At 32.7% G+C, this 24838-nt stretch overlaps 4 protein-coding genes across 4 annotated transcripts; 2 read left to right on the top strand and 2 right to left on the bottom strand.

The window, feature by feature from the left end:
- The first annotated feature begins 2419 nt into the window (after positions 1–2419).
- Positions 2420–6226, top strand: LOC130813986 (endoglucanase 17-like). The gene is made up of 7 exons (XM_057679948.1): positions 2420–2820; positions 3138–3344; positions 3435–3635; positions 4216–4308; positions 4395–4556; positions 4662–4773; positions 5279–6226. The coding sequence occupies exons 1-7, from the start codon at positions 2557–2559 to the stop codon at positions 5773–5775; spliced, it is 1536 nt and encodes a 511-aa protein (XP_057535931.1). The 5' UTR covers positions 2420–2556; the 3' UTR covers positions 5776–6226.
- A 1912-nt stretch (positions 6227–8138) lies between these two features.
- LOC130813623 (uncharacterized) lies at positions 8139–8738 on the bottom strand. The gene has a single exon (XM_057679461.1). The coding sequence runs from the start codon at positions 8736–8738 to the stop codon at positions 8139–8141; it is 600 nt and encodes a 199-aa protein (XP_057535444.1).
- A 7222-nt stretch (positions 8739–15960) lies between these two features.
- LOC130813984 (U1 small nuclear ribonucleoprotein A-like) lies at positions 15961–21671 on the top strand. The gene is made up of 5 exons (XM_057679946.1): positions 15961–16168; positions 16270–16442; positions 18037–18130; positions 19870–19952; positions 20977–21671. The coding sequence occupies exons 1-5, from the start codon at positions 15976–15978 to the stop codon at positions 21265–21267; spliced, it is 834 nt and encodes a 277-aa protein (XP_057535929.1). The 5' UTR covers positions 15961–15975; the 3' UTR covers positions 21268–21671.
- A 130-nt stretch (positions 21672–21801) lies between these two features.
- On the bottom strand, positions 21802–24202 carry LOC130813985 (mediator of RNA polymerase II transcription subunit 28). Its single transcript, XM_057679947.1, has 3 exons — positions 23888–24202; positions 22349–22461; positions 21802–22264 (listed from the first exon to the last, which is right to left on the bottom strand). Exons 1-3 carry the CDS (start codon positions 24075–24077, stop codon positions 22130–22132), a joined length of 438 nt encoding a protein of 145 aa, XP_057535930.1. The 5' UTR covers positions 24078–24202; the 3' UTR covers positions 21802–22129.
- Between the last annotated feature and the right edge of the window lie 636 nt (positions 24203–24838).

The raw sequence follows: 24838 nt of genomic DNA, 5'->3' as shown, positions 1-24838 counted from the left end.
TTCAGAATCAAATAAATTTTGATCCATTTCAATTAGTAAAAATTAATTAAATGAGTATTAATCATTACTCCCTCTTATTCTTTTTACTTATCCCATTTTCTTATTGGGTAAATTCACCTTACTTGTCTCATTTCCTTTTTTGACACAGATTTTTTTACTTAAATACCCTAAGTTCACACACGTAACTACGAAAATACCCCTGCTTACACTACTTACCCAAACTGATTATCTACATAATCACTCATTAGCACCCTTAATGATTCCCTCCCTTTTATAATTAATCTCCCCCATCCTCATTCCTAATTGTGAAACCCTAATTCTTTCTCTCTCTCTTCATCGTCCCTGATCGTGCCTCATCTTCATCTTCCTTCTTCATCCCCATTGTTACTGTATGTGTTGATTTTCCTTCAACTTCCTCCTTCTTCACTTTGTGTGTCGATTTTCCTTCATCATCTCCCTTCACCTTTCTCTCCTCTATTTTTTGGTGTTCGACTGTCTTATAGATCTTGGTTTTTACGGATTTGGGTTTTATATACCTCTGGGTTTTCGAATACAGAGTCACCAAGTTCTTGTCTTTCTTGGTTGTCTTCATCTCAAGATAGTGATCTTGTTGGTCCTCCTAATTCTTGGTTTGACTACTACAATCAAGCTCCTTCATCTCCTACGAGCTTTGTTGAAACCGATCTTAACCGGGGAACAACTTTAACTTCTGAAGACGAAGAAATTGAGGTTTTGTTTGAGTTACAATTAGATCTGCAAGATCTTTATATTGAGAACTTGTTCCTTTCCTCAGATGAAGAATTACTAGATGATGATGAATTAAAGTCTGATTTTGATGTTGGAGGACCCTTCTCTTGTATGGATACATCTTTCCTTTTTGACTTATGATGATTTTGTGTATATGTTTTTTGATGGTATGCATGTTTGTGTTATGTTCTGATTTTCTGCCCTATTTTTTTTTATGGTAAACATTTGATTATAACTACAATAAACCCTAAATCAACAAATTTTGCCACCAATCTAGGGTTTCAGTTCATAAGCCACCAAACATCATGTTTAGGAGGCTATGTTCTTACCAAATTCAGGAGGTAATTACTACGGTTTACGGGGTATCTGTGATGAGAACATTTTGTTCTCTGAGATGAACTTTTTTTGATTTTGTTTTTGAAGCCATCATTAATCTTTTGAAGCTACCATTTCATTTAAATGTTTATGGTTAAACAACTTGATGATTTTTTTTTCTACATCGTGTTTACACCTAAACATTTACCTAACATAGTTCACCCAAAAGTGATTATAAACAAGTAACCTAAAAGTATACTCATATGTGTCATATATACATGATACTTGTGCTACTTATGTTGTTGTTCATGCTACTGGTGCTGGTTCTTTTGATGTTGATGTGTCTGATGCTTGAGCTGGTTCCTTTGATGTTGATGCTTGTGCTGGTTGTTTTGATGTTGATGCGTGTGTTGGTGTTATTGTTATTGAAGCTGGTTTTATTGTTGGTGTTGTTTCTGTTGCTAGTTCTGGAGTATTACTTAACTTTGTGTCCGCGTTCTATTATGTCTCTATTGCTGGTCCAGGAGCATTTGTTAATTGTTGTTGATGAAAAAATTGTTCATCTTTAAATCCCAAGTAAAATAAAATGACCTCAAATGTACGTTGATCTACCTTTATGTCCAAATAATGAAGTGCCTCTTCACTGTGTTGCCTTTTGATGTTTCTGTTGAAGTGTGTGCTGTATATGATGGCTGATTCTAGTGTGTTTGATGGTTTTGTTTCAAAATCAAAATGTTCATATTTTTCGTTGCCAATTAATCAATTTTGAACACTATATGCATACTGTGTTTGTTTTTTTTTAAATTTTAAAATCAATGAAGATTTAATATCCGCATGCACATGTGGTGAGAGGGTTGTTCGTTTTCGGTTGCTGTTCAAAAAACGTTGGAGAAATCAAGGAATAATTGAAGACTTAGTTTATTTTTTCAATTTATAATGTGTAATTTAGGTTATGTAATTTTTGTAATTTAAGTTAAGTATTTTTATGCTATGTCAATTAAAAAAACCAAATAATGTATTATTGTAAATTAATTTTAATGGAAATGTGAAATTCAATTTTTACTCTAAAATTAAATTCTAGCTACTTTATTTAACAAAAAGGACGAAATTATTAACATTTAATCCAATCACTTAAAATATATTTCAACTATCAGCTTTTTTATGGTCTTCCACTTACTCTTAAATTTTTAATAGCTGTACCAAAATCAAAATGGGACAACTAAAAAAAATAGGAGGTGGTAGTAATTACTACACGGCTAGAATAGAGAAGGAGAGGGATTCTTAGAACACTTAACACTACAAGACGACATAATTATAGAAGGCAGAGAAACCTTTTTCCACACTATAAATATTGCAGCAAATCACTCTGTTTCTTCTGCACTCCAAAGCAGCCTCTAAGCTTTGCTTTTTCTGAGAAAGCCAAGACTAATTGGCTACTTCGCTCTGTACACTTAAAACCCTTATTTTTCATCCTACATTTTCCCTCCAAAAACAATGGCCGCTTATTCTTCAATTTCCCCTGTTTTTGTTTTTCTCTGTTTGTTTTCCCTTTTTTTCATCTGTAATGGCTACCCTTTTCACCACAATAACCCTTACAGAGGATTTCACCGCCATTCCCGCTTTGCTGCTCATAATTACAGAGACGCTCTTTCTAAATCTATCTTGTTTTTTGAGGGTCAAAGGTCTGGTAAACTTCCTCCTAACCAAAGAATCAATTGGAGGAGAGATTCTGGCCTTTCTGATGGATCTGATTTACGTGTATGTTCCTTACATTTCTCCATTAATTGATGTGGAGTGAAACTTGTTGTAAACTTCTAACCCTTTTTTCACAACTTTTCGACGTTTTCGACAAAAGTATAAAATGGGTTTTCAATTTTGTCTAAAATTTGGATGAAAATGAAATGGGTTTTCAATTTTTTGTCTATATTTGGAAGAAAAATGAAATGGGTTTTCAATTTTTGTCTAAATTTGGATGAAATTTGAAATGGATTTTCAATTTTTTCAAGAATCTGGATGAATAATGAAATGGGTTTTCAATTTTTGTCTAAAATCTGAATGGGTGTAATCAAATGCAGGTGGATTTAGTAGGAGGATATTATGATGCAGGAGACAATGTTAAGTTTGGATTTCCAATGGCATTCACAACCACAATGCTTTCATGGAGCGTTATTGAATTTGGTGGACTTATGCATGAAGAACTTCAACATGCCAAACAAGCCGTTCGTTGGGCTACTGATTATCTTCTCAAAGCTACTGCTCATCCAGACACCATTTATGTTCAGGTATGATTCTTATTTCTTACACTAAATCCAAATCAGAAGTCTGATTGTTAAATCAAAACAAAATGTGAAAAAATTGGAAAATTATTGAAGGTAGGAGATGCACAGAAAGACCATGCTTGTTGGGAAAGACCAGAAGATATGGATACTCCAAGAAGTGTGTTTAAAGTTGATAGAAATAACCCAGGAACTGAAGTTGCTGCTGAAACTGCTGCTGCTCTTGCTGCTGCTTCTATGGTGTTTAGAAGAAGTGACAATGCTTATTCTAGGATTCTCATGAATCGTGCTATTAGGGTATATTTTCACTTTCTTTCTCTCAATCTTGAATGCAATTCTCAACAAATAACGAACCGATATTTCTTGAGTGGTAAAGATGTAGAAAATCCGCATTTTGGGTACCTTAATGGATATTTAATGGTTCGACTGGTAATTTAGCTGTTATATAATTGCATCACTTTCGTTTCCATTACCGCGATCACGAACGATTGTTTAGAAGAATGTGTATGATGTAATTTTTATTCTAAATGCCAAACATTCCCCTTAAAGTTGAAATTGTGAAAGGGTAGATAAATGTTTAATTTGAACCTTGGATTTCGATAATCCCAGGTAAAGCCTTAAAGGTGTGTTGATCCCAGGTAAAGGTGATCATTCGGGTTATCAGGATGATTTCGAGTTAGGTGTTTTGGATATGTTTGAAATCGAGTTTTGTGTTAATATTATTTTTTACGTAATTGTAAATTATTTTTGAGTACGAGTCAAATCGGGTTCGATTACAAGGTGGGGTAAATATCGGATTATCGAATTATTTTGAATCTCTTATCCCCATTATTTTTAAGAAACTTTTTCTAAGTTTTTGTCTATTTATTGGGTGAAGGTTTTCGAGTTTGCTGATAAGTACAGAGGGTCATACAGTGATGGACTCAAGAGTTATGTTTGTCCCTTCTATTGTTCTTACTCTGGTTATCAGGTACATCAATGTTTAAGCATTTTCTCTCTACTTTTTTTGACAATTTTGTTTTCATTATTATAATTGATTTTATATTGATGAAAAAGGATGAGCTATTGTGGGGAGCAGCTTGGCTACACAGAGCAACCAGAAACCCAATGTACTTGAAATACATAGAAAGAAATGGGCAAGTGTTAGGTGCTAGTGAGGAAGATTTTACCTTTGGTTGGGATAACAAACATGTTGGTGCTAGAATTCTTCTCTCTAAGGTAGGCTACTTTTTTCTCTTTCTAAATCTTTTTCCCAATTTCTTGGTATTTCCCATCTAACCATTTTTTAATTTTTCAAAAAAAATAATTGAATGAAAATTGCAGTCTTTTCTTGTTCAAAGAATGCCAGCACTCCATGAATACAAAAGCCATTCTGATAATTTTATTTGTTCACTCATTCCTGGTGCCCCTTTCTCTACTGCACAATACACTCCAGGTGGGTCCCTTCCCTTATATTATCCTTTTAATGTGTTGTTAGTTGTCTGTTAAACCCAACTATTACAGAGACGTTTGATACAAATTAGTTGTTTGTTATTATTAACCAATTTTAAACTTTAATTATATTTTTTAATTTCAAAAAACAAAGATCAATTTTAACCGAAAAAACCATTTGCAAACACACCCTATCTCAAGTTGTGTGGGTAAATTGCGAAACACCAACATTTCAAATGTAAATTAAAGTATAGAGTGTCTATTTGGACAGCGATTGGATTTTGAGTTATGTTTCAAAGTGGTTATTTTCAAATAATGTAAATTAATTTAAATTTAAATGGATCAATGTTAAGGGGCCTACTATTTGGGCGTCAGTTGGGTTTAGAGTCGTATGTTTTCATTTGGTATATTATTACGATTTCATCATTTGTGCTTGGGACGCGAGTGTTCAAACCACCTCTAGTTAAAAAGTGGGTTATAATAAAATGTGATTTATGAATGTAATGCAGGAGGACTTCTATTTAGAATGAGCGATAGCAACATGCAGTATGTGACATCAACTTCATTCCTTCTCTTAACATACGCCAAATACCTCAAACGTTCTCGTATGACCGTCTCTTGTGGTGGAACTATTATCACGGCCAAAACCCTTCGTACCATTGCCAAAAAACAGGTTGATTATTTATTGGGTTCAAACCCCAAAAAGATGTCATACATGGTCGGATACGGGCCTAGATTCCCACAAAGGATCCATCACAGAGGTGCATCACTACCATCTATTGCAAAACACCCTCAAAAGATCCAATGTTCTGCTGGCTTTGATTTCCTCAACACAGAAGCACCCAATCCAAATGTACATGTAGGTGCAATTGTGGGCGGGCCGGATCTTCATGATATGTACCCGGATGAACGGAATGATTATGAGCAATCTGAACCAACTACTTATACTAATGCCCCTCTTGTGGGTGCCCTTGCTTACTTGGCTCACTCATTTGGCCAACTCTAAAGCCTGCTTAGCTGCCCATTATATTTGGGTTTGTTCTATTACAATTGTAATAGTCCAATATAATCTATTTAAGTGTAATTAGCAATTAGTGGGTTAACTTAAGATCAGAGGTTTAGAACTGGAACCCCTTAGAAAATGCCTAAAGAGGGCAAGTAACAAGAGTGGTTCTTTTTTTTTTGTGTTGGGATATAATCCTAAATCCTAATATCGTTATTGATCTTGTTAAAGTACTACTTTTGGAGTACTATAGTTTACTGGTAATGTTATTTAGAGTACCCTTTTCCTTGATTATCGGGTAATATAATTTGCTGATTTTGTGCCATAAATGGCGTGTTTGTTGTAAAAATCCATTGTCAATGTTTGTATGGGGCAATGGACTTAACTTTATATGCCCAAAGTTGCAAATGGGGGATATTTTAAAAATATTTTATATTCTAACTTATGATTTATCACTATACTTGGAATTTATGCTGGGCTTCCTTGGGCTGTGTTGGTGTGAATAGAATGATAGTCCGTATTGTGTCGATCATGCTAAAATATGGCATGTTTCAGGATACTGAGTATAACAAAATAATATATTCGAAGATTAGTTATCAAATGATGGGTTTGACGAACAATAGATGTAGACTATGTGTTATGTCGTGTCAATTTCATAAACTAGTACCACCTTGAGCTTGCTGTAACAATTGATGAATTATGACATACCGAGCCATGAGTATTAACAATAGTGCTTGTCTCATCTACATGCCCAAATCCCAATCCATGTTATGTCTAATAATGCCTACATATTAATCGATAATTATAATTGTAGTTTGATGTAAAATTTAAAAATGTCTAAGCAGACTTGATTTCATCGAGTTTAAATTTTTAAAAATCAATTTAAATTGTTTTTAATAATATAAAATTTAATAAAATAACATTTATAAACTAGATGCAATTTTTATGGTTGATTAATTTACAATTCACAAAGTGAAGTAATAAAAAAGGGAAGAAAAAAAAAAGATAAAGTGAGGATTGGAATGATTTGTTTGAGGCAGGTCAGGAATGTTGAGGAAAGAGAAAAGGAAAACATGTGATGATTGGCAACTGGGAACTGGTTCTCCTAGTCCTATGTGTAAGACCGTAAGAGTAAAGGTTTTTAATAAAGCTGTATTTGATGGGCCAACCGAGTTACTGTATTTCTACTTGGAAGTTGTATCTGATTGACAAATCAGCAATTCAGCATAGCCATTAGCCTACTCTTTTTGACACTTCCATACAAGTTTTTTTCTACTGGTCAATCATGGTCAATAGGTCAATACCCTTTTCTTTATTGCATTTTTTCTAAACTAGAAGTAGATGGTCGTGGAAGGAATCCTAACACGCCTTATCCCAAGAGATCCTTACTCATGACTCAAAAAAAGGTCATTTTACTATTTTATAATTTTTCTCTCTCTTAAAATTTCATCTTTTAACCTAATTTTATTAACAATGACCTCTTTTAAAAGGTCATCATCCTCTTTTTCTTACTTTTTTTACCCCACCATAATTTCCCTCCCTTAATTTATCTAACATTTATCATTATTTTTTTATAATAATATTTTCATGTACAAAGTTAATATAATTTTTTATTTGATTAAAATAGATCTGCTATTTTATAATTAAAAAAATTATTCTTTTAATAAAAATACTATTTTTTAATAAATATAAATATAAATATAATTTTTAATAAATATTTTTTAATATTTAAGAAAAAAATTTGTTAACTTCAAATAAATATTACATCATTTTTAAACATTACATAATTAAACCATCATTAAAAACAATATATAATTAAAACATAATTAAGACATTACATAATTAAAATATCTATCGACGATTGTAATTCAGAAGTTATTGTCCAAGTTGAACCATCATATCAGCTTCCCATGGCTGAAGAGTTTCCTTTTTGCTTAATGATTCATAGATCTCCCAATTCATTCGATATTCTTCCAGTTGAAGTTGTTTTTGTTTTCGGGCTTCATTTTGTTTTTGAAGTTCTGTCTTCTTTTTCATTATTTCTGAATTAAGTCGAAGACTCTCTCCAAATGCACTCAAAGCTTGAATTGATTGATCCGCAACCATTTTCCCAGTCATGCGAGCCTTAGCCTTCTTCACACCCTCGGGGCGAGTGGGTGATCCTCCTTGAGGTTCACTTGTTGGTGTTTCAGAATCTTCTTCCATCCTTGATCTTTTCCCACTACTTTTACTACTAACATCACCAGTTGGTTGTTGATCCAATTGTTTTTTTTGATTAGTTTTTACCACTTGCTTCCACTTGTTATACTTTCTTAAAATTTTCCATTGCTGAATCAAGTTAAAGTAACCGTGTTTTCTTTGATGGATTAAATGCGCTTCTTTGTCGTGCCACTCTTCTTCCTCCTAAGAGCCTCATCATAACTTCCATACCACTTGAAACATGCTGGAGCAACTCTACCCCAACGACATTTAAGCATGTCGGCGGTTCTTCGTGGGATCAGATGGGGTCGTTCCATCCTCGCTGCTTCATAAGCTTCCTTAACTTTTTGCCACCTCACTCTTATCTTTTGGTTGGTGCTCACAATTGGATCTGTACTTGTGTTCATGATTGAACATATGAGAGCAATATCTTCAATCAAATCCCAACTTTTCTTTGAAGGTATAGGGGCTTCATCATTATTATTAGGTAGCTGTTGAGATGGTTGAACCAATTGAGTGAAGTTCGGTGGTGAACCAAATTGTGAAACTAGATCTTGAAATGATGGTTGGGTGTAAAGACTAGCATCAACATGATGAACAGAATTTCCTCCATCTTCACAACATTGATCATCTTGATCATTTCCTTCATTTTCATCATCATCATCATACTCCATCTCATTTTCGTCTAAACATTCACCCCTTATTGGAGTTGAATAGTTATCAATATTAGAGTTGACATTGTGAGATTGATGATGGTGGTGAAACATAGTTTGAGAATTTTGGGTATTTTGAGGAACATAATAAGATGAATTTGGGATATATTTAGGAATATAGTAAGAAGAATTTAGAGTATTTTGAGAAAATGGAGGATTTTGATACTGAATTTGAGCACTTTGATTATTAGAAGATTTTTTTCTTGCTTTTTTTTACATGGATTTCTTCCATAATTTGGGTTATTTGAATCCATATTTTCTTTTGGGATTTTTGAAATGATTAATTTGTTATTTTTTAACAAAAAAAGTAGGAAAATAAGAAGAATATATGTAAATGTAAAATTATGTCAAAAAATATCAATATGGGTCTCATTTTATAGATCTCGAAAAAATATGACCATTGGTATAATTTTTTTTAAAAAAAATATTTAAATATGAAAATAGCCGTTAATTAAAATAAATGACTATTTTTTTACAGCCAATCAGAACACGCCAAGTGGAAAGGGCATGCAGCATGGTGTCAGGCGGCTGCTGCATTTTTTTCGCCAGCCAATTATGTTGCAACACGTGGCATAATTTTTTGAAAAACAATTTGGTGACCGTTTGGCTGAACACATTACATACTGACCTATTTACTCAATCTTTTCCCCAACCCACCCCTATTTAGATCACCATTAAGAGTAAAATTTCTATTATTTGGTCATGTGATCTAAAATTAGATATCATAATAGATGGCCTAAGTACAACATTTCTACAAAGTTATCACTTTAAATTATAAACAATCATTTTAACACTTTGAAATTAGATTGAGCTACTTTAATAAAAGATAATTTCACCACACGTTGTCTTATTTGAAAATTTGTGAGATTATAAATAAAGAAAAAATTGATATTAATAGTTCAACCGTAACATCCCTGAATTTCCAATCCCTTAAACAAAACCAAAATCGTAAAGGACGGGAGAGAATTCAGGTGTTACATAAAAAGAAAAGGAAAAGAATTTTAAATAAATGTTAAAAATTAAATTTAAATAGGTGAGTGAGTGGAAATTTCGGCAGCATTTCTACTAAAATTGAGGATATAATGTAGATCGATAAATGGAGTAACTCAACTAAACTAATCGAAGGTATCAAAGCCCTCCAACAGATGTCCCGACGGGATGAATCATCGTCGACTCATCAATTCACTAATTCCAACACGGATCGTGGTTCCAGCGTTAACGCATCAATTTAATGGATACAAAAAAACTATTCTTACGATCATACATCCAGAAACTACGCAGCGGACTATAACTTTACAAGGAATCACATAGCTCCAAAAAAAAAAGTGATTATACAACCCAAAACTTAACAATTAATATAAGAGCTACAACGTCAGGCTAATCGTATAGTAATTGTTATAATCGCATTCCACTCTTTCCCCAATGCCACGCAAAAGAAGTTCCTAGCTGTTATGCCAAGCTATGATCCTCCTGCTATTCAACACAATGACCATAATCAAATGTGTCATAGCAGGAACATCATAGGAAGTCATGAACAAACAACAACAAACACATACACGCCAGTAATCAATGAACTTATAACAGTTAGAGTCATTGAACAAAACGATAGACAACGATATAGCATAGCAATAACGAATCTACTCATCTGTTTAAACACCTCTATTTATTCATGATTTCTCTTTCAAACTACTAATCCCTCGAAGTATATTCAAAGGTAGTGGATCTTTTCTCTATTAATGGCATAGTGATACGAGCAAGGGCGTTATCGACCACCCGGCGCCCATGGCAAAGTATGAGCTCATACCCCCTCCAGCTGACCTTCTCGGGTCCTACATTCAGAAAAACTAACACACTGGGGTAGCAATCCAGTGAAGAGGCCATCATATTGATGTAGCAGGAGCGACAATCTCGATACGTAATTAACATTAATGAAAATTTTTACAAAATAATGCAGAAGTCTGAAAATGCCGATCTGCTAAAAACCTTTAAAATTAAAAAAAAAATGTTTATTAGATATGATAAATATTACATAAAAGTAGCAAAAGAAAAAAAATACATATCATTCGTTCTAAAAATACACAATAATTAAAATTAAATACGTCAATCATCCAACATGAAGTATATAAAAAATTTGCAGCTAAATCCTCGATAGCATAAACAAATTGTAGTTGCGACCTAGATTGGAACCTGAAACTAAATCCTGCAACATGCTGCCATCCATAATACGGATGACAGCCGATTGAATCGGTCAACGCTTAACGCCAAGCATAACTTCCTATCCAGCTCAAAATACGAAATTAATATGCTACATTTACAAAATAATAATTAGAGTACGAACTTATAATTAATTGACATCACTGTATACTTTTACCTTATTCTTTTACTGTTCCACACTTTAAGTCATTTAGATACCATTTTCAACCATGGCAGAAGTACGTTACTACTACTTATACAATTCGGTAATCTTAATAGTTAATACTTATTAAGCAAGTTTAGTTGGTTAATACTCATAATCGTACCATTCCTCATAGCATCAACAGTAATCAAGTTTATCACTGATCAACAAGCACAACAATATGACACCTGATATATGTAAGGGTCTGGCTAGATTAGGGTCGAAACCCTACATCTAACTGTAGTGGGGGTCGTCACCCCTCCAATACAATTATGCTCTAGCTTTTACAGGATAGGTAGCTAACCTCTTGTCTTACACCGCATTTTACGTGCCGGCTAACACGCACGCCATGATTTTACATGCTGGTCCATGGTTCGACATTACCTTACTATCAGGGTCATTCAATCAAAATACATAAAATTTTACACAAGCACATCACATTTTAATTACTACAAGTTGACTTTGACTTTGACTTTGACCAACTTAGATGGTAACTTTCTTTATTTAATAAGATTTTACCTTTATGCCCTTCTATGTTCACTACTAAAGTTTTACACATTAAACTTTATTTAGAACTTTATTTTTAATAGATCATTTGCTAAATAAATTTACACTAATAACTTAATATTCTATTAATAGTCTCCAAATTAATATTTTTCGCAAGTAGCTATTAAATTTTATTTCTCTTGAAATAAGTTTCAATAACCAACATTTTTAACTTTAAAAAAAATAATTATTTTATTCTTTTCACAAAAATAAATATTATACTTATGAATCAAGTAAAACTATATTCTATAGATAAATTTCCAAAATTCAACAAATTTACCAAAAATCAATATTTCAAGTTGAAAAACAAGTAAAACTTATTAAGTTCACAAAAATCAATCGTATTTTAATGATAAAACAAATAGAACTTATAAGTTTACAAAATCAATATTTCAAGTTTTAAAACAAATAACATTTTATAAGTTCACCCAAAAGCATTACTTCTAGTTATAAAACATGTAAAACTTATATTTTCACACAAATCAATAATTCTTGTTATAAAACTAGTAAAAACTTTATTCTTTAAATATTTTCATAAAAACAAAATTTGACACATAAAGGCAACTTTATTAAAAAAAACTACTTTTACCTTTTTACATAAATTTTGGTCAAATAGTCAACAAAGGGATATTTTGTACACATTAGTCATTTAATATCACAAAAGTTACTTTTATAAAAAAAAATCTCATATATTCAAGGAAAAACTTAACTTGTAAAAAATTTCTCAAAAATTTCTTTTTAACTTATTATTTTATTATTATAAAAAAAATGCTCGTAATAAATTAAAATAGTAAATAAAATCTTTTTTTTTTTAATGATACTTGCCAAATGACCTATGATTATTATTAGACCTTTTTCACTAAAAAAAAACTTAATTTAATTTATCATAATAAATTCTAAATTTAAATAATTCACATAATCACTAAAAAAAACTTTTGCACAATAATTAGAAACTTAATATGACTTTAAGGATAAGTTTTAATATTAAAATAAAGTATGATGACAATAATTTTAACATAACCATACTTAGTAAAAGTATGTTCGTAAAATAGCACACAACTTTATAAACTAGTTTATAGGCAAACATAAACATATTAACAAAATTCAAACATAAAAAAGAAAATCTTAAATATAATAGCATTTCTAATGTAACACATAAAAGTAATACTTAACATCATTAGTACTATGATCCTCCAAGCTAAGTACTCCAAGCTCCAGAATTATGATCTTTCAAGTACCCAAAAGAATACTCAACTATGCTCCCAAGAAAAATGATAATTCAAGCTATTAAGGTGATGCATTAAGCTCCTTCATGATTTTCTTCAACTAATTAATAGATTAGAGAATTAGTAATTGATATAATGAAGTGAAATTAGGAGAAAATGGAAGAATAGTAGATGACTTAATTCCTACACAACTAAAATGATATATTTTTGGGTGAGTTTTGTTTTAATTTTGTAAGGTAGAATGTTGGGAAAATAGCTAGTATATAAAGAAGATATTTATGGGACAAGATCTCATAATATTTGGATAAAAAAATGACTCCATATCTTACACATAACCATCCAACATGATGGTAAGGATGAAGTTTGATTTCTTTTCAAACTTACTTTACTTTTATAAGTAAATAAGTGATAAAAAAATATAGGTAGGTTTTGACAAATAGATTTAGGTAATTATGATTATTTTAGGTGCAAAACTAGCTTAAAACCTTAATTAAAGTTATTAATAAAAATATACTAGGAGTAGTTTAAAATAATTTAAATAAAAGTGTTAAAGTCGTTAAAATAATCATTAACGAAAATAATTAAGAAGATAAGAATTTTTAAACGTAAAGTTTTCGTAAACCAAAAGTTAATTGAATGCCTTTGAAATTTTGTTTTTATAGAAATTAATTATCGAAACTTTTGGACTAAAAAAAATTATTTAGAAATAATAAAAATTTAACATTTCATATTCGGAGTAGTTTGAGAAATCGAGCGAGTATTAGGAATTGAAAGAAAATTAAATAATTAAAGAACTTGGAAATTAAATCAGAAATTAAATCAATAAATATATAGTTAGTTGGAATATAAGATTTTATAAAATAGATGAAGTTGGAGCTTAGAAATAGAGGATTAGGAATTAAATTGAAGGAATTAAGAATTAGTCGAAAATAATTAAGATTAGGAATTTCTAATCTGTTACAATTGGGGTTTGCAAGGTCCGCATGGTAACACCTCGGTCAAGGGGCGGTATCGACCACCCGGCGCCTAATGACAAAAGTATGCTCATACCCCCTTTACGGTGATCCCGTCGGATCTCACTTAGGGGACTACTAAATCAACCAGACATAATCCAATTGAGTCACGCCAACTAATCATAATCAAGGCTCAATAACTAGGAAATCACTTCAATACCACACACAACCATGGTGCGTTCTCTACTATGTAGGAGTTTGTTCTCATAGTCTTCTAATGCTTTCATTCTACTTGCTTATATCACTATTATGATTATTCGATAGCAGAGTTTACTTTCTGGCGCTCTATAATTCTAATACGATGCATATGATATAATCATGAAATATTGATAATACCTTGAAACGATGAAGATGATAATTAATTACTGCGTGTACATACCTATAAGCGTCACTGCACGACCAAAAGTTATAAAAGTCACCCAACTAAGGGTCTACTTTCTCCTTATAAACTGGGAACCTATACAAGTTAGGAATAGAACTAATAAGTTTCCTTAACTACTTTGTCATACCAACTAAATGCCCAAGAAGCCACTATCATCCGCTCGAGATAAGTTTCCAATTGCTCTAGCACACGCACACATCTCATTCACACCAATCATAATCATTGACTCAACAACAACATAAGTCTTTTCCATCAATTTAAGAATAAAAGGATTATTGTGAATCATTCCTTTACATCGACCAAATTTGAGTTATATTAGTTCACGTTACCTTAAAAAAATTAACAAATCACACTTGAATCTTATGATGTTAATATAGTGCTAATATGACAACAATGACAAATCTCAAAGTTACCACATCGCAATATCATTTATTATATTCTACGAAGCTAGAAAAACTACAATCAAACATCACAACAAGTAACTTTAGCAACTCTCCGAAATTAGACACTATGCTCATGACTTATTAAAATTATGTATTTATGACTTCAATAACAACCTAATGAGGTATTAGTAACTCTCAACAACTAAATCACTAACAATTAGCAACTACTACTCCCAATTAACAATCAAAACCATTTCTATAGTTAACTATAAGCAAAATCATTATTAATTACCACAACAATAATCAACCAAGTCTTAAAACAACTTTTAAAACAACTTTTAATAAATAATAATAATTATAATTCGAACATCCTATTTTAATAATCGCAATTCGAAATTTATTTTTTTTAATATAATTGTGTTAATATTTAAATTTGTGAATGAAAGAAATTTATTAAAACTAATTCAAAAATAATTTAGTCTAGTTATAAAATCACCAAAAGTTATTCAAATATATTAATTTAATAACGTCACAAAATCTCGGGGTGTTATATCAACTTTTCACCCATCCGCTATAAAGGATGCCACACTCAGAATGTTTTCTAATAATCTAACACTGGCCATACATTTGCTAGCAATATATCGTATCACTTATAATAGAAATAATAAGGTATGTTGCCAACAAATTGAGACAAAGGTTGGATTATTCACAGCAAACTATGGAAAAATATTAGATTATTAGAAAACATAAAAAGTTGTATGTGGCCGCTTCACGCGTGCGACCAAGAAAATTTTATACTTGTTGAATTCAAGCCTTAAAACAACCATTTTAAGACTTAAAAAGCCAAATCTAACACTTAAAACCCCTACTCTAAGCCTCAATCTTCCTTCTCCAGAAGCTTAATTTAATTTTTTAGCTATTGACTTTAACATTTAAAACACTCATTCTACCACTTAAAATGTCACTTCTAACTCTTAGAACCCCTACTCCAACCCTTAATTTTATATTAAACTTACCAACTCCAACCGTAAAATATCCATTTTAAGACTTAAAATGTCTATATCAATGGTTTAAAGTTTGTCAAATTCAAGACTTAAAATGCCTATTTCAAGGTTCAAAATGTCTAATTCAAGCTTTAAAATGACAATTTCAAAATTATGGGTTGGACTTATGAGTAGTTGCACGTATGCGATCGTCTCACAGAAGATTTTCCGATTAGAAAATAATCTAAAGATAGATTATTTACAGCAAATTCGGAAAATATTAAATTATTTCAATTTTTTGTAAAATATATGACTCCACCTCATAAGTTAACGAAGTTAGGCCCAAAACACAGGCCTCTACACATGTTTAGTAGCAAGTCTGTAGCAACAGCAAAAGAAAAAAGCCCACTCATAAGTCGTAGTTTAGCAGCGATACAGAATTACGAGGACGAAGCAGAGTTAGCAGACATGGCAGAAACTGCTAATCCTGGAAGTGATGTTCCTCCAAACCAAACTATTTACATCAATAATCTTAACGAAAAAATCAAGCTTGATGGTAGGGTACTTCAATTTTGCCCTAATTTCTTCAATTTCTGTTCAATTGCTTACTCTGATAGTCTGATTGTTCCACTGTTTATCTCTTCCTCAATTTTTCAGAACTGAAGAAGTCGCTAAATGCAGTGTTTTCTCAATTCGGAAAGATATTAGAGGTGTTAGCATTCAAGACATTGAAACACAAAGGCCAAGCTTGGGTTGTTTTCGATGAGGTTTCTTCTGCTACTAATGCGCTTCGTCAAATGCAAGGGTTCCCTTTCTACGATAAACCGATGGTATATTATTCTCTTTTATTACTTCCTAATACTTGCTAAATTTGTAATTTATTTGATTCGATTTGATTTTGATTTTGATTTTTTTTTAAGGTTATGTTTCGGTTTTCACTTCGTTTGTCTTGAATGATTAGTCAAATCTTACGGCAAAAGTGTGACCCTTCTTTTGTTGTATATACTTATGCCGTATGTATGTATATTGTGCTCGGAGATGAAAATTAATATGGAATTCTCTTTGTTTGGATTGTCATTATACTACTTTAAAGAAGTTATTTGTAATGATGAATGAAGGAGAGAATAGATTCACTATACAGTGTCAGTAATTGGTGACTTGGTTCATCCTACTTAGGTTAGCAATGTGTCTGGACTCTTCTAAGCTGAGTAATGGAGTATGGGAGGAAGATATTGAATGCCAATAGTTTTTCTTGGCCAAATTAAGCTAAGACTTTTGGGGATCATCAAAGGATTGACTTGGAGCATATGAAATGTGCGTTGTTGGCTTCATAAGGCAAGTCCTAGTGGAAAGAGGGCTCAAGAGAGATGTTTCCATTTTAGTACAAGCTTGGGAAGTTGGTGTGGCTTGGAAGATTGTGCAAATACATTGAAAAATGTTGTCTCGTAAAGCATAGCTCGATTGAGCCCTCCCGCTTGGACGAGCGCGCAAAAAAGCCTAACTTCAGAATTGCTACCCCCTTCTTCACCCGACCCGGTTGAACTAGAAGGTTTGATCGAGCAAAGTCGAGCTCACCTTCAATTTAGTGCATGCCTTTTCTTATTGCTTTGGGCTTTTGTATCTTGACCCTTTCTATACTAAGAGGACATGTTATCCTTTCATTGTGGAATTCTAACCCTTAGACACAAACACATTAGCTTCTAGAATGCTCTCTTCATTTTCTCCTCAATCCTTCATATTTGTGAGTTTATGCTCTTATCCTCTGAATACATAATCGAAATTCAAACACTAGCCTAAGTGGGGTTGTAGCCATAATTTTGGGAGCCTCATAAATTTTTTGTTGTTTGTTGCACAATTGTTCTTGTTCTTGGATTGCATCAACCACCTCTTTCATCAATGTTCCTAACTCGTTTTAAAATACAATTTTAATTCAGTATCATTTGTACTTGTTATGTAATACCATGAAAAGCAAGGACCGTGTTTGTTGTGGGTATCATTTGTATATTTAATTGCTGGTTATGTTTTGCTTGCACACTGGCTGTGTTTTTGCATGATATAGCTTACTAATTAATAGGGAACAATGTGGTCCATAAATACTTTCTCGGATACTTTTACTTGCAACATTTGATCAATAAAACTCTCACATAATTTGGCAGTAAAAAGAACCAGAGGAGGTACATACATAGGCAACTACGATGTATAGTTGTCATCGTTGAAAAATGGACTGTCAAAATTTAAAGTTGTTGGTAGGTAAAAGCAGCCACTTGCTAAGCTGATACATATAGCAATGTGCAAACTTGACTAGGGTCTAGCCTGGGGTTTGTGCCTTCATGGGTGTGAACCAACTTAGCCATTTGCTAATGTATGTTTATTCTCTTTGATTAGACATTAAACAATTATGTTTCTAAATATTGGTTACTGCAGAGAATACAATATGCAAAGACCAAGTCAGATGTTATCGCAAAAGTAGATGGTACTTTTGTTCCTCGAGAAAAAAGGAAGAGACATGAGGAAAAAGGTAGGCACCTTCATTACTTCATTTATATAGTATGTTAGACAAGGACCATGGCTTTTCAATGGTTTTGACTAGCTATTTTCCCATCAATGGGCTTCTTATAACACTTATTCAAGCAGTCTTTTTTCAATGAATTTGTTTGAGCAATCTTATTCTCTATGAAAATAGTACGGGTTTTAGAGATACAAATCTATGTTTATCTCTGCTAGGAAGATTTGTGCTGTCAATGTCATCTTAAAATGTATTAATACATAAGTAGAAGAATAAATCAACTTTCTTTTGTTTCTCATTGCTTTGCTATAAGCCATTGATATCAAGCTCTATGTTCTTTAAAATAGGGAATTGGTAGAAATTCTTGTAGTTTTTTTGGAAGATACTATCAGAATTAGAAGCAACGTGGTGTACCTAACCTTGCTTATCATTAATTTCATAAGTAGCAAAGCAATATCTATTTTGAATTTCTATTAGCCACTTGTGCTATTATCTGATCTCTTTGAATTTCTACGCACCCTTTTAGATTTTCCTTTTCGGGTGTCTTAATTACTTCGAAAGGATGTTGATGCATAAGATCATAATCGTGAAACTTGGTTTGGCTATTTAACATTATAATTACATCATATGTTGGTGGACTTGAGCAATTCCCGATTTATATAAGCTGGAAAACAGCATCAGAGAAGCTAAGTTATCTTTTAATTTAGATGTGGCGAAGAATGATGTGAAACCACCAAATTGTTTGGCAATGCTGATGAACGAAAGATCACTTGGGTCCAAGACTACTATGACTTGTCCGATGAAATTTTCTCTTTGGGACATAATCTTATCCTTCAGATGTGTCCCCCTTTTATGAAACGGAATATGCTTTGGTGGACTGGTACTCAATGATTTATGTGATGGCCATAAATTTGAGGTGATGCATGTGAATTTTGTGGGAATATGTTATCCAATGAAATTTATTTTTATTTTAATGCTTTCATAGTGTATAGGAACTATGAATCAACTCCTTATATTCACCAATAAATTCGCTATCTGTTGAAGAAATTGAATAGACACTTGTAGTATAAGATACGAATGAACATAGGCACCATTGAGAAGTCGATAGCTTGAATCCAATATTTGCATGAAATGCGGGGCTATTGACTGCTGAAACATAAAGGGATGCATGTCTGACACGGTCACCCGTCAGCTAATAGAAGTATAGGACTTACCAATTAAATTGCTGATTCATATGGTTTTGTAGAATGCAGGACAAATTTACTGCATGAAAACACAAGGGTCAAAAACAAACCAATTAGGAATTACCATACAAACTTAATGGGAGAGGGAAACCTGTGCTAAGAGTGTGTAGAACATGCTTATTCTCTTATTTGTGCACTTCTTCATAAACAAAAGAGTTAAGCATGTTTTAGTTCTTTGCTTTCGGAGTATAATAGACACGATAAAATGAATTATCAAATCATGTGCACTTTATGTGAAGTTGTAGATTATGTTTTCAATTATCAGTGGGAAACATCTTTACACTACAAAAGCAACGTTGCGTACATTGATCGCCAAAACCTCGTCTAGGCACAAGCTATAAAAGGGAATTGGGATAATGTAATGTTGTTGTCTCTTAATCGTGCACTTGTACTTATGAGTTAGCTGGGATTTTTACAGCAGAAGTGTTATAAGCTTCCTTTTGCTTGCTATAATTTCAGTTTTCATGTCAGTTACTTAAACGATGCTATTTATTCATGCTCTTATAGGTAAGAAGCGGAAAGAACAACATGATGCCAATCAAACAGCAGTTGGTGCAAACTATCCTGGAGCATATGGTGCAGTGCCTCCTGTAAGTTTATATATAAATTTTTTATTTGAGCATCTTACAGTAATAATAACAGCACATAACTTATCAATTGAATTTAGGCTTTTCAACTTCTAATTATATTGCCAAAATGATTTTTTTCAAACTACAGAAAACAATTTGGATTAAAGAAAGAGAAGTAAGCCTAAGTGATACTGTGCACAAAAGCACCAAATAAAACAATAAAATCGGAATAAAATCGGAATCTAGTATCCAATTCGAGGTAAAGCAGATATACGGATCACGATTTTCACTATCTGGAAAACCAGATATTTGGATCGGATATGATCCGATATCTGTTTGGATACCTCTAGATACAATATATAAATGGGATAGAGCATCGTGTGAAAAGGAAAGCTATCTTACACGTCCTTTTTTTTCTCAAGTGCGCCATTTCCCCTAAAAGCTCCCACATACTTGGATTAGTTTGTCGTCAATTGTTGATATTAAAAATAAGAAAAAGATTAAAAGAAAAGAAAAGGACACAGTTAAGCACTTAACTAGGATTTGAGGACCCTTTTATTCGTCACATGAAGTAATATTTGAAAAGATAACCTTTGTTTGCATTTAAGTCTGTTCCTGTGGTGTGCAGTGTGGTGTTATTTTCTCTTGCGGTGAACCATAGCATTTTCTATTCTTTAGTCCTTTTTGAATGGATGATTTAATTCGTGATGTGGGGGGCGGGGATCAAAAGCTCATTGTGGTACTTGGAACCATATAATGAGTTTTTGGGGAATAATAATGAATAATGAACTTCATCAATAAGTGACTACTTAAGTTTAGACATCTAAAAAGGATGGAAAATGATGTTTTGCTTGGAGGAACTTGGGAAGGCAGATTGTGAGTAATAAGGCATTTGAGTGCATAAAACAGCTGTGTACTTGTGTGAAATTCTAACACATTTTCCTTGTTTGAAAGACCTAGCTTTTGTTTAGCATCAAACTCATGCAAATGCTTATACGAGGTCCGCTAAGTTCCTTGTCTAATTTAAATTTGCTTGATGTTGTAGCTTTCACAAATCCCTTATATGGGTGTGAAACCAGTCATTGCGGAGGCCCCGGCTGCACCGAATAACATACTTTTTGTTCAGAATCTTCCACACGAGGCAACTACCCTGATGCTGTCATTACTGTTTAGACAATACCCTGGCTTCAAGGAGGTGCGTATGGTGGAAGCAAAACCAGGGATTGCATTTGTGGAGTATGAAAATGAAATGCATTCAACAGTTGCAATGAACGCCCTCCAGAATTTCAAAATGGTCGGAGATCATGCAATGTTAATCACATATGCAAAGAAATAGATGAAGATCCTTGTTAAAACCTATAATGTTTGGGGCATGGCTTGTAACTTTAAGTCCTAATGTTGTATCGAGTTGCATTTATCTTCATGCATGTCTTCTTTCATTCTGGTTATATATATAGTTCAGGATGTAAAAATATTTGGCTGGATGTTTTTGCAGCTACAATCAAAGGCCATTCAACACCCGGTTTCGTTCATTTATCTCGAGGTTTTGTTTGCCTTGAGAAAGTGCTTCTCTCTTAAAGCTAATGTTTCGACAGTCGATACTACCATATGTTTTGAACTGTGACAAGTGTAAACGCATAGTCCTCTGTGACTTTGAGATTGCCCCATACTTCTCAAAAAGTTCTCGGTTTGGGAACAATATAGCACAATTCAAATGGTCGAATGAGTATTTTGCACGTTTTAGATTACTAATGGCGTTATAGTATGTAATATCAACACACCAACACAAGTAAAAGGAGAAAACACACGCCAACACACCAGGGAAGGATTCCTACCTCCAGCACGCCGAAAAATATCAGAACTCTGAATGTGCTTACATAAATGCTCCAAACCAGATACATAGCTTTCGGAAAATTCCAATAGTGTTACAAATTACATGATTTCTATGGATTGTTGCCAAATTGAGCTGTTTGGTAAAACAGTGAGAAAGTTCGAAATAGAACACAATTCATCTATTAGCTTGAAGGTCGGAAACAACTACGCAACTCCATCTAAAACTGAAATGTAAGCGTAGGGATGATAAAACTTCTTAGTTGTTACTCAAAACTAATAGAGGGAAATTTCTACACTAGTGATTTCTAGAGATAAAACAAAATCAGCTACATCAGGAACCGAAACCAAAAAGCTACGACTATAAGTTACACCTTCTCTAGCTCCAACTTGTGCTTGTCAAGTTGTTCTCTCAACGTTTTCTTCCATCCTTGAATCAGCTGTTCTTGCTTCTTAACAAGCTCTGTTTTGACCTTCAACTCTTCCTCCATGGCAGTGATTTCCTGATTCGACATGAAGTATAGTCAACGAAATGAATTGGTTATTTAAAACAGTTGTATAGGACATATAGGTTGATTCTTAAATACCTTTTGAAGCAACTCAGCCTTAGTAGGTTTATCCTCACGTTGGAGACCGATAAAATAACACTGAAGCTTTTTAGCAGCCTCCATAAAATCTCTTGCATGTCTTTCCACGTCAACTGAAGTAAAACAAACCATTTAATTTGACATGTTCTATTAATTCCATAATAGAACATCATGAAAAAGTTATTGACATGTTAATTAGTTTCATACTCGAGCTTAAACAGCATTAAGAAGCATGAATTTCAGCCATAGAGGTCATCAGAAAGTGAAATCGTAACTGATATTAGTTTTGATGATACATTAACTAATACAATAGGCTTATGCTGAACAGATAGAACTTCTCATGAATCTAGAGCGAGCAGTGTAATATAATTCGCTAGCTAATTAGCCTTTTCAATTCGTGTTTCGCTCAAATTTGCCTGAGAATAGTCCAGAACCAACCATAATTCGCATTTCTCGATTTGCGATTCGCGAGGAAATTAGTAAATAATGTGACACTGATCCAGAGTTAGAATACAAACATATTAAATGCAAAACGTAATAATTAGCTTATTTGAATGGCTACTTTGGAATATCGAAGTTCTCAATTATCACAATCTGTCCGTAGCAATAAGGTAGAATGGGATTGCATATAACAGAAAAATCTCTAAAGAACATAAAATAGAACTTCAAAACTTTACCCACAAGAAGTGCTGTTGAAAAATATATTCTCCGTAAGATCTACTTCTGTTAGTTTTCTTCAGTAGATAAGAATGGGTTTCAAGGGTTTACAAGTTCACAAGCTTATTATGTTTTCAACATTTGGAGCTGTAACAAACAGGATCTAGCAAGCTCGTAAGAACTCCTACAGGGATTCATCATTTTCATCCATTATGTGTTCTGTAGCTAAAATGCTACAGCACAGAAGTCAAAATTGTATCAAAAGAACAGCCAACCACAAGTACTAATGTATTAGCTCCAACAGTACCTTGACCATGAATTAGTGTCTCTCAATTTGAAGAACTTAAATCAAAAAATTCATATAAAAGCAATAAACTTCACACTCTACTGAACAAAACCACATGAAATTCCATATAAGCAACTGGGAATTCCATGAATATTAAAAATCTCACATCGAAATTAAATCACAAAAGATTGCTAACAGATATTCCTCTTTCTATTTGATCAAAATATTGAATTCAACTCTCTGAGTTGAACATTTACAAAGTCGAACTCCCATTTCTTATAGGTTATCGTCTTTTGATTAACCCAATTCATCCATAATGTGTTCTGTAGCCAACATCCCACTACACACAAACCACGAATATAGTAAAAGAACACCCAACCCCAACGACTAACACCGGCAAAATAATCTTAATCATGAATCTACCTTCCTATTTAAGGAATTGAAATCAACTATTCAAAAAAAGCATCAAAATTTACACTCAAAAAACAAACCCACGTGAAATTATAAAATGCACAACTGGGAATTCCATAAACTATCAATAAATCTCATATGGAAAAATAGAAAGTTGAAAAACAAAAGGAGTGGAAGAAAAATACTCTGATGAGAAGGATGAGGAGAACGATCAATAGCTTGGAGCTCAGGGGCAGGCAGACAAGGAAGGAGAGCAGACTCCAAGGCACTGACGCATTGCAGCATTTCATCCCTACCTGGCGGCTGCGCCGGCGTTTGCGGTGGCGATTGCACCGCCCCTGTTGGTGATGTTTCTACAATTTGTTGATCTGCCATTATCTTTTGATGGGTATTGTTTTGGGAATTGGAAACTTAAGTTATCATTTTAACCCAATTCAAGTGACTTTAAACCTAGACTTCTTTAATTTATGAAACACTAATACTTTATTGAGCTGTCTCGTTCTACTTTAATTGAGTTAGTCTAACTATTTAAAACTAAAATATTTATTTATAAGTATAAAGTCAAATTTTATTTTTTTAATATTTTTTTATTAATGGTTTTTACTTCTATTGTATGAATATGTCTAACGATGAGATGATCTCATACAAAAAGAATGGTTAAAAACACTCCCTCCCCTTTGAAATCGTCACTCTCACCATATATTATTGTCAATAGTCAATACTCAATAATGATCTTAAAAGGACATTAAAATAAATTATAAGGTTTACTTCATTTTTTACTCATACCAACATACTAGCTCATATGTATTATTTTCTTTGTTCCATTTAATTTGCCTCATTACAAATTAATTTTATTGTTGCTGAATAAATAAGTAAAAAGTTATTTGAAGATATTGGTGCATTAATGGAAGAAATTAAAAGAAAAAATTTATGTGTATGAAATTAAAAGAAAGAATAAATTTTTAGATATAAAAAATATTGTGGAAACCCTTACTAAAAGATAAAATAGTATAAAGTATATGAGAAATCCTAAATAAAATATGAGTGCGAATTATCTCAAATGAGATAGAGGGAGTATATTTATTTAGATTATAAAACTAATTTTGGTTGAATGACCAAGAGAATAAGATAAATAT

This window comes from Amaranthus tricolor, chromosome 5, assembly GCF_026212465.1.
Source record: "Amaranthus tricolor cultivar Red isolate AtriRed21 chromosome 5, ASM2621246v1, whole genome shotgun sequence".
Lineage (NCBI taxonomy): Eukaryota > Viridiplantae > Streptophyta > Magnoliopsida > Caryophyllales > Amaranthaceae > Amaranthus > Amaranthus tricolor.
This window is presented reverse-complemented; position numbering and strand designations above follow the sequence as displayed.

Excerpts from the sequence above, each read along its gene's own strand:
- LOC130813985 (XM_057679947.1), bottom strand. The coding sequence starts at position 24,077 with ATGGCAGATCAACAAATTGTAGAAACATCACCAACAGGGGCGGTGCAA. Across the intron at positions 22,462-23,887 it reads TCCTCATCCTTCTCATCAGA|TTGACGTGGAAAGACATGCA; the intron begins GTATTTTTCTTC and ends GTTTTACTTCAG. Across the intron at positions 22,265-22,348 it reads AGGCTGAGTTGCTTCAAAAG|GAAATCACTGCCATGGAGGA; the intron begins GTATTTAAGAAT and ends ATGTCGAATCAG.
- LOC130813623 (XM_057679461.1), bottom strand. The coding sequence starts at position 8,738 with ATGTTTCACCACCATCATCAATCTCACAATGTCAACTCTAATATTGAT.
- LOC130813986 (XM_057679948.1), top strand. The coding sequence starts at position 2,557 with ATGGCCGCTTATTCTTCAATTTCCCCTGTTTTTGTTTTTCTCTGTTTG. Across the intron at positions 3,636-4,215 it reads TCATGAATCGTGCTATTAGG|GTTTTCGAGTTTGCTGATAA; the intron begins GTATATTTTCAC and ends TATTGGGTGAAG. Across the intron at positions 4,774-5,278 it reads TACTGCACAATACACTCCAG|GAGGACTTCTATTTAGAATG; the intron begins GTGGGTCCCTTC and ends AATGTAATGCAG.
- LOC130813984 (XM_057679946.1), top strand. The coding sequence starts at position 15,976 with ATGTTTAGTAGCAAGTCTGTAGCAACAGCAAAAGAAAAAAGCCCACTC. Across the intron at positions 16,443-18,036 it reads CTTTCTACGATAAACCGATG|AGAATACAATATGCAAAGAC; the intron begins GTATATTATTCT and ends TGGTTACTGCAG. Across the intron at positions 19,953-20,976 it reads CATATGGTGCAGTGCCTCCT|CTTTCACAAATCCCTTATAT; the intron begins GTAAGTTTATAT and ends TTGATGTTGTAG.